The following is a 9651-nucleotide window of genomic DNA, read 5'->3' as shown; positions in this document are numbered from 1 at the left end:
TTTTAATTTCAGTTTTGGGAAAGAAAAACAAAAAGAAATGAAAAACAGAACCCAAGTAAAATATTTTATTCGTTCATACAAAACAATGGTACGAAGTCTATCTCACAAAACATTTGCAGCTAGAATCTGAGAAAATTAAAAAGGATGTACAAAGAAATAAGACACAAAAAAAAAAGAAAAAGAAAAATGACCACATGCTGAAAGGAGCCAATCAGCCCCAGAGTCTCTCCTCATCAGCGCCACACGTCTGAGGATTGCAGTTGGGATTCACCAGCCACACAAATCAGAATATCTGATCAAGCATTCCCGAACTTAACCCTCCCTCTTTCACTGGAGAACTGAAGGGCTGGAATGGTTTCCATCTGTTCAACACTTAGTATGGCCGCTCTCTCCTGTCGTCTCTGCGGTCACCTCTGCGGGGACAAAGGCAGAGGTCTGTCAGTGGCTGTATTTCTAAGAGTCACACATGCACTGTTGTCATTGAATAAACAGTAAAAAAAAAATATGAGTTAAATAGGATGGCACTCCCCCTTCATCCAACCACCCCTGCCCATTCCAAATCTGTAATTGGATACTTTTTTTAGGAAAGCACATCATCCTTTTACTAACGTAGCATTTCACCTTTAGTGAGTAGTTATATATCAAATGCTGCAAAAATGACAAAGACCTTTAAGGAGCACGAAAACGCAGAGTGAAGGATGTTTGGTGAGGGTGCAGCAGGAATATTAGACAACACTTTTTACATATTTGATTTATTGGTCAAACCTTAGTCATATTTATGAGTCTGGTGCTGGGACTCCACACTATACAGTTTGGAATTTGGTCTCTAGAGCATGAAGTTTAAGCAACATGATTAAATATACTTAGAACAAATACACACTAAATGCAATAGAGCAGCTTTTCAGCTTTGTTTCTGTAGTCAGTGGCAACCAGCATCAATATTATGCATTTTCCTTTCATACAGTTGTATAATGGCATAGAATTAAAGTTAATACTTATTCTACTGGCCAAAGTGATTAAGTATGATTGAAAAGCTTGTAGGATGTAGATAAATCAATTTAATCAAATCTTTAATTTCTTCTCAATGTTATTTAAACATTTACTATTAATTAAACATAATTGATGAGACATGGGAAGACAAAATGGATGGATTAAAGCAATCAAAAATTAATAAATTAAGTTAATATCTTTGCTTGCTCATTGACTAGGAGTTTCCGATCAGTGGCACTGCTACGACAGGTACAATGATGCTAACTGAAACTAGATCACATCCTGCACTCCAAATATTTTGTAAATACAATTTAGGAAATTTGACACCTTCTTTGTACCTTTTTCAGGCAAGTAATCTTAATGATTCAAGTCCTTTAAAAGCCTGCAGGTAATGAGTATAAAAGTTCAATTATTTTATAGCTCCTGCAATAACAGCTCACTACAAAGATACAATACACGCTGTATGCAAATTCAGCATTTGTTCACTCATATCAGGCAAACTACACCCTCTTCTGGTCACAGTCAAACTACAACAAAGGCAAAAAAGGTCAAACAGGCTCAGACATGCTGAAGGTCGAGCTTGTATGTGAAATGTGAAAAATGTGACAAACCTTCCCCCCATCTTGTAGCCGCCACCTCCGCCGAATCCTCCACCACCTCCATAGCCTCCACGGTCTCCTCCACGGTCTCCCCCACGGAACCCTCCACGCCCTCTGAAGCCGCCGCCGCCTCTGTCACCACCATAACCTCCACGGCTTCCACGCTCACCACGGTCTACAAAACAAACAAAAAAAAAGGGAGGATTGTCATTAAACAAGGGAATATGTATCAGGGTTGTCGCTATCCATTTTTGGCATATTGAAATGTTTGATGGAATTTCTTCAGTATATTTTCAATCTTATGTTTTCAGGATGAACAGCTTCTGCAAATAATTAAAAACTCACCCCCTTCAAAACCTCCATCTCCTGGTTTAGGTGCACCGCACTTGTTGCACTCTTGCCGCCGCGCAAAATTCATGTTGCCGCAGGAGCTGAAGAGAGATCAGATGGACATTTAAACCCCTCAACTCTATAAATAGGGCCAGATGAGCCCCTTTCTACTGTGAATTATTCACAAAAATATGAAGCTCCCTTCTACAAACCTGTTGGGACAGGGCCAGTCTCCTCCCTTAATGTCAAAGTTGGGTCCACCACCACGACCTCTGAAACCTTAAAAAAAGCAAAGGAAACAAGTGTTCAAAAACTTTGCAGAAACACCCAACGCTTGACCTCAATTTGGAAACACTATTTGAGCCCAGGGACAGGTCAGTCAGAACACACCTCCTCCTCCTCCACCGCCACCTCCTCCTCCACCACCTCCTCCTCCACCACCTGCTCCTCCTCTCGCCCCTCTTCCACCACCTCTCTGTGTGAACTCAGTTCTGCGGGTGGCAAATGATACTTTGAGGGGTTTGCCTTGAAATTCTTTGCCTGAGAAAAATCAAAAACAATAAACAATCAGTAAATCTGCTTTCTGAAGTGCACAGAAAATCCTGTATGTGAGAACACAAATGTTTAAGTTACTTGCTTTGGAAATTTTTCAGAAACTTCCTGCGAGCAGGGAACTACCCCTCGCCTGAATGTTCCAGACCTTTTCCTGTTGTGTATTTGACTGACTAGGATCTCGTGCTGCGTTCTTTACATTTGAAAGGAAAACTCTAAAAAAGGTCACAACCTTTAAAATATAAGTCAGCGATCTCACCGTCAAACCATTCAATAGCAGCTTTGGCAGAAGGAGGATCGTCGAAGGACACTGTACATTCTCCCTTTGGCAGACCAGTGATCTTGTCAGTGTAGATGTTGATCATTTGCAGTCCAGTCTTCTTGCTCACCTGAAAGCACAACATTTGAATTAATTTCTACACCCATTTGAAGAAGGATTCAAAAGAATTCGGACACTCAACTAAACATTTATCAACTGGTTCAAAGAATAAGTTAACGGGCTCTGTAGTCTAAGGATGTGATATCAATCGAGTGAGAAGAAATTAGTAACAAAATAAAAAACGGATGATTGTAAATACCTTGATGATACCAATCTGCTTGAAGAAGTCGCCGACTTCCTGAGCTGTGACCTCTTCTCCCAGGCCCTGGACAAAAATGGTGTTGTTGTCGGAGTTGTCCACCTCGTTACCTGTGGAAGAAATCAGAGGAGAGGAGACGTCAGTAATGATCTCAGGAGTGACTGCATTTGAATGATTATAGCTGGAGATCATTCAGGTAGATATCAACATTCTGATAGACAACATTGACTGGACAGTCAGTCTCACCTGATTCATCCCTTGAGCTGTAGTCTCGAGAGCCTGTTAAACAGAGGAAATGATGGAAGGGGGAACTTGAGCAAGGAGCCTTAAAAGCTGCATGGTTTCACACAAATCTTTACTGTAATTACTTCATCCCTATCAATGCATAATGATAGAAAGAAAAGTAAACAAAAGTCCATGTTTACAGCTCTCTGATGGGTGTTACCGTGTTACCGTTGCATCACATACCAACAAGAACAAAGTTGTTCTGTTTTTTGCTTTTTTTGAGCTTACACCAGAAATGAAAACCACCAAAATGTCTCCAGTTTTAGAAAGTTTTCCTTCTTCGTCCTGGGAACACCTCTGTCATTTACAATCAGCCCTTGTCTTCATGCAACAATACCATTATTTTACAACTCAGGCTCCATGTGCTTTACCATATCTGAAGTCATTTATGAGAAATCCTGCCAAGAATAACAAGGTGGTGTCCCTTGGGATCTGGACATGAAAATGGTGGCATTCACTGAGTTTTTTTTTTTTATCCCACTTTATTTTCTTTTTTGCTAACTCAAGTTCTTTCTTCCCCCACCGACACAGTTCTGATGCTCGTCACTTACCACCGTAATTTTTGTAGCCACCACGGTCACCACCTCTGCAGAGGAAAAATTGGAGATATGATGGCTTTTCCTTTGTCCCAACTGAGAGCTCAAAGCTCCCCTACATCCCCATCAGTATGCACTCCTGCCAGGGTGTGCGACTATGGTGGAAACGTCTCACACGAGGAATGCATTAGTCTTTGACATTAGAGATTAATGAACAGACGACTGGGCAGCTCTGACTGAACAATCGGGCAGACGGTGAAGAAATTGATCACGTCACCATTCAAAGAAATTTGGTTCCTTCTCTTTTTACATGACCAAATTGGATACCAAGGGCTGTAACACCAGCCAGTTTTTTTTTTCCCGAGGGGCCAAATTGTTTAGAAGGGGTGTAGCAACTGATAAGCAATCTTCCACTTAGTGCATTTATGAGATCCATTAACTGAGGTCCAAGTTTTAGTTCAATCACTCTGAACACCTGTAGTATAAAATGTAGATCCATGTTAACACAACACACACGTTTGGCCATTGTCAAATATACAATACTTCAATGAAACCTGTTGAATGTGAAGCGGCTGAAGATGTGGCTCCAGGTCTAAAGGCATCGTTTCAGTGGCGTTTCCATTGTTTCAAAAACCGTAATGTGGTCGTTAGCGCAGCACAAGAGTCCACAGTTGAGTTTGTGTTCAGTTGAAAAAGTTGGGCTGCAGTTTCATAAAAACATTGAAAGCAAAAAAAAATCCTCGCTCGTAGGATCCTGATCAAATTATTAAAGTGTGAGTGAAGCTATTGCTGTATTGAAAAGTTTTCTCTGGTTTATAGATAGAAAAATAATACCACTTGGCTTTACACTGTTAACTGCTCTGCCAGAAAGCAAGGCTTTCCAATGGTACCAAGAGGCCTCAAAAACTTCCAAGAAAACGATTTAGTTCCTCAGGAGCAAGGGCAGACAGTAACCTTGGTAAGAAACTCTTTGAATCTCAGATGTGCCATGTTTATAGGTCTTAATAAGGGGGAAACCGCCATTTGATGTGATGGAGTAGATTTCCAGAATCATCCATCTAACTTCAAGACATTCGCATTTAAGTTGAAATGTTGACTCTGAAAATTACTTCCCTCGTCCTGGGTCGACATACAACGGTTCTATTGCAGAATAGATAAAACATGTGCCAATGTCTGCGACAATATTGTTGTAGAACTGGGTCACCGGTGCCTTTAAAGCTCATAATTGAGCAGACATGTTCAGTCTCCATTTACTTTAGATGTCAATCATGGCTGAAAACTCATTAACCACAACTTTCGGGTACATGCGAATATGCATCATTTGATTGTTTTACATCAGCATGTTTATGTTAAAAACTTCACATGGACCAGGATTTGAAAAAAATTAAAAAAAATAAAAAATGTTTAGGAATCTTGAGCAACATGCAGTAGGGAGTGAAAATGATCTGTAGTAAGTTTTGAAAAGAAACAAAATAAAAAAAGACCAGACCTAGAATCTGGAGCAGATTAGTGAAAATCAATTATGTGGATGTTTGCAGTCAACATGTGGTGATGGGCAGTGCAAAAACAAGTCATATCTCAGTGTATGGGAGGTACCTTAGGGGCAGTGGCACTGTGCAACTTACCCCATACCAGAAGGTCCGCCTCTTCCGCCGCGATCAAAGCCACCACGGTCGAAACCACCACTGCGGTCATAGCTGCCGCGATCATAGCCACCACGGCCTCGACCTCTGAAGCCCCCGCCTTCTGAACGATCGCCCTGGTCACGTCCAAACCTGCCCCCCTGACCACCACTTTCACCTAGTGCAGAGACAGATTTAAGGATACCACAACCTGAATTGCTGTTCCATTAATGGGCGCCCACAGAACAGACACATTCGCCCTATTTTATATAAGATCCAGATATTCATACCCTCACTCCATCTTCCATAGCTGCCACCTCCTTGCCCCGGGCTGCCATAGGAGCTTTGCTGTCCGTAACTGGCTGCTGCTGCTGCTCCTCCTCCTGCTGCCGCCGCCGCCGCCGCTACTGGTGGTGGTGCTCCTCCTCCTCCTGGTCCCTGGGCGCCATAGGAACTTTGTTGTCCATAAGAAGACGACTTGTCACCATACCTTAAAGTGGTTTTAGAAAGATCATTACAGTCGGCACAACTGAGATGACAAATATTAGAATCCAATAAGTTGAGACACGTAAGACAACATTAGCAACTAGTCAAGTTAAACTGGATGGCATAATTGATCTGCTGGTTTCCAGGTTGGTTTGCTGTATACTATATTATTGTATTGTTTAATGATCAAAATCTTATAAACTAGATGTTGAGACAGTTAAACATTATACTGTTATTTTGCCATACTGCACGAAATGTCAGTGAAAATGTGAAAAGGTCCATCAATAATGTGGTATTAGTGTCTTACCCAGATGATTCCTGCCCATAATTATCATAGCTCTGTGGCTGTGGCTGAGACTGACCATAACCATCTATGGAAAAAAGAAAGAAATCAAAGAGTCAAATGGAAAGTTTACAATTCTGAGGAATTATCCAATTTCTTTTCAGACATTCCACTCATTAAATATTGTCCCATGGTTTATAAAGACATATCAAATCTAATCAAAATTATTCTAAACTAAAATCACAACGGGAAAGTAAACTAGACGATCACTACCTAACAAAAATAATGTCAGCGTCTCCCATACATGCATTTAGCAGTGGCAGTACACCTACTGAAATATGACCGCCACGACTGAGCCAACTTTTTTCCCCACAAACAAGCACTGGTAGGCCTATCTCAATAATTACTATACCTTCTAATCATTTGATATATAAACAGGAACTTGATACTGTTGGTGACCTAAATAAATTGCGCATTGCGTTTGCATTCATATTTAGATAAAAATGTCAGACATTTAGTGAGTGCCACTTCTCTGTCTGACAGTGAGGCAGAGTCTTAACTCTCACACCCTGGGCCAGCCCCGCCCACACTGACACAGAACAACAGACAGTGAAGCAGCCGGAGGTGAAGTGAAAATGTTTCTGGGTGCACTTTACCTCCGCTACTACAACGCCATCCTAGGAGAAACACTGAATGTTCTAATCTCTCTGGTTTATACAACTACCACATATCACAAATCAAATCAAGTGAAATTTCACAACCGGGTCACATCAACAGTATTGATAAAACCAATACAAAGATTTAAGTTGGGTTTAGGTATGTTATTGCTCCTCGGGTCACCTTCCGTCGCACCTTGCGTCACAGCTGGTGTCGCAGCAGGTGTTGCACCTTGCTGTCCATAGCCAGGATAACTCTGCCCGCTGTAAGAGCCACTGCCATTTCCTTGTCCATAACCCTGTCAGATAGGCCATTTGGACAGTTATCATCACAGAGTGAAAACCGGTTCGACTTTATAATGCTTACAGCCAACAAAGGGTTTGGATCTTACCTGTCCGCCCTGCTGACCGGCATAGGCTCCATAGCTACAGAACACATGAAAGTAGTGAGCTTCCAGTTGTAAGTGCATCAACAACAATACTAAACTATTTATATTGCCCTTTTCAATTACAAAGTGCCTCAAACATAAAAACTAACTTTGCAGTCATGACAAATAATTAACATTTAGTCGCTCTGTTAGCAGTGTTTCAGATTGGGTGGTGTCCTGCTGGATTGGGACTACTTTTTATATCAGATGGGTTTAACCACTATTTAATTAATGCAGGATATTATAAATCTCTTTGTACATGATTAGAACAATCTACACTATATTCTAAGATATTATATTTGATGCCCATGACAATTTAACAAGTCATTAAAAATCTGCTCCTAATGAGCCCAGACCTTGTCTGACGTGAAAGTATCAATATCATTGTCAGTAAATTAAATGGTTTATAGTAAAAAAGGACTACAAAACAAATTCAGTGTGTTTTATTTATAGAAATAAACAAAGCCTAACTCACTGAATTCATGGAATCATCATATTTTCCGTTTTACATCTTTTCATATAAGTAGGGAAAATGATCCTGTTTCTGGTATTTGTTGCATTGTTCGTGTTATAAATCGTCACGATTAAGAATTTGTGCAATGGTACATGATACCAACATAAAAACATATGTAAACAGTTTATTTGGGGTTTTCCGTGTTATCCTCTGTGCATTACCTTTGTGAACTGCCATGCTGGCCGTAGCCTGAGTCTGAAAGAGAAATAAGTGGTTGAAGATCTGTTAAACCGGAAGGGCAACAACGTGTTTGCTAAGGAGTATGAATGTGATTGAGCAGCAGCTGAAGCCGTGCAGGCTGCGAGGCAGAAGTCAGAGAAGTGGGGCAGGCCCGTCACCACGCCGGTCTGTGAAAATGGCGGTCAATTTGGTTTCGGCTCGGTGTAAATGTTGAAACGAAACCAACACCGTCATTCGCTGAGCAAATGCAGCTCGCCCACCACGTCGGGTTGCGTTGAGAGACACCGATAAAACACCAACACCCCGTCATATCACTACATTTCTTCAGGTAGCGCGGAATGTAGCTCAATTAGCAGCACAGACATTATTAGCATCGCTGTAAACAAAGAAACACCGAGATGACACCTCCAGCTAATAGCCACCACACGGCCAGGCTAGTCTACGATGTTCGCATTCACTTACACGTAGCTGTGCGTAAAAATAACAGTAAAACAAAACCACGAAGTAAGCTGAAAACGGAATAAACAGACGTAGCCACACGCTCCGTGAGGCTAGCATAGCTCTGCTAATAAAACACGCACCAGGAAATAGACGGGGCCCTCCCTGCGGCCTCGCGGCTAGCAGCTAAGTTAGCTGCAGCGCTATTCGACCCACTTTTCATTATCAGGCCCCAAAACAAACACAAAACATAAAAAGTAAAATACACGAACCACCAACTTACCAGTGGCCATTGTGCGCCGTTCTGTTAGTACAGTTATATCGTTTAAAAGAGGTGGATTGGCCCTGTCTGTTTGCTGATTAAAACCCTGCTCGACATGAACGCAGCAGAGAACAGAGCTCGAGTCACTGCGGCACTTCCCTTAATGCTGCTTCTTCCTCTTCCGACCCTAACACGGCGCTCCCGTTCGGCGCTCACCCACACTACCGCCACCTACAGTTAACAGTGTGTATGACGAAAGAGAGACCTTACAAAACCCAAGGAGGACATAGAAGCAGTGTTGACATGATTGTAAGAAGCCAAGGCGGAGGATCTAAAGCCCAAAACTTCCCTCATTATTTATGGCAGAGCAATAAGAAAGCAAACGGCTTCAAAATCCGACAAATTCACAGAGTTATGTACATTTTAATTGTGGATACACCTGATACTCATATGTATCTGCCTGCTATTTCCAGTCAAATGCAGGTTTAAATAAGATTTAAAATAAAAGTTAAAGGTTGACGCCTTACCTTTTGATGGGTTAAAATACATATTACACAGACGATAGTTAATAGCATATATCAAATACTAACAATTGACTGATTAAGTAGTTACACTTAAAGCAGTTATAGAATCTTAAGTTGACTTTGATGTCACATCCCTTTAGAACTATAAGTTAACTCAAATTATTCTTCAATGCCACTTACCACCTGTAAATACAGAACTAAGGGGCTTCACTTGGCACAGATTGTACAAACTGAACATCAGCCTCGTAATTTTTCAAATGCACTTGCAGCCTCCTGAAAGCAGATACAACTGGTAAGTAGAATTCAACACAGAGTAACGGGTGTAGCTAAGTACATTTACTCAAGTACAGTACTTAGGATGCTTGTACAAGTATCTTAGGTTTTTTGT

At 41.3% G+C, this 9651-nt stretch overlaps 1 protein-coding gene across 4 annotated transcripts; it reads right to left on the bottom strand.

Moving 5' to 3' along the window:
* Positions 1 to 51: 51 nt before the first annotated feature.
* taf15 (TAF15 RNA polymerase II, TATA box binding protein (TBP)-associated factor) lies at positions 52 to 8918 on the bottom strand. Of its 4 annotated transcripts, none has more exons than XM_035153964.2 (16): positions 8761 to 8918; positions 8021 to 8054; positions 7310 to 7343; positions 7102 to 7216; positions 6286 to 6349; positions 5783 to 5982; positions 5496 to 5670; positions 3886 to 3920; positions 3296 to 3328; positions 3050 to 3159; positions 2731 to 2860; positions 2310 to 2459; positions 2132 to 2198; positions 1935 to 2020; positions 1602 to 1764; positions 52 to 413 (listed from the first exon to the last, which is right to left on the bottom strand). In XM_035153964.2, exons 1-16 carry the CDS (start codon positions 8768 to 8770, stop codon positions 374 to 376), a joined length of 1446 nt encoding a protein of 481 aa, XP_035009855.2. In that variant the 5' UTR covers positions 8771 to 8918; the 3' UTR covers positions 52 to 373. The 4 variants fall into 4 exon arrangements, with proteins under 4 accessions (XP_035009855.2, XP_035009857.2, XP_035009856.2 ...); XM_035153966.2 differs by having other exon boundaries at positions 2346 to 2459; XM_035153965.2 differs by having other exon boundaries at positions 7114 to 7216.
* Positions 8919 to 9651: the final 733 nt, after the last annotated feature.

This window comes from Hippoglossus stenolepis, chromosome 4 (genome assembly GCF_022539355.2).
Source record: "Hippoglossus stenolepis isolate QCI-W04-F060 chromosome 4, HSTE1.2, whole genome shotgun sequence".
Lineage (NCBI taxonomy): Eukaryota > Metazoa > Chordata > Actinopteri > Pleuronectiformes > Pleuronectidae > Hippoglossus > Hippoglossus stenolepis.
This window is presented reverse-complemented; position numbering and strand designations above follow the sequence as displayed.

Coding starts and splice junctions, on each gene's coding strand:
- taf15 (XM_035153964.2), bottom strand. Junction 5,671..5,782: donor CTATGGAAGATGGAGTGAGG/GTATGAATATCT, acceptor TCTCTGCACTAG/GTGAAAGTGGTGGTCAGGGG. Junction 2,861..3,049: donor AGCAGATTGGTATCATCAAG/GTATTTACAATC, acceptor TTGTGCTTTCAG/GTGAGCAAGAAGACTGGACT.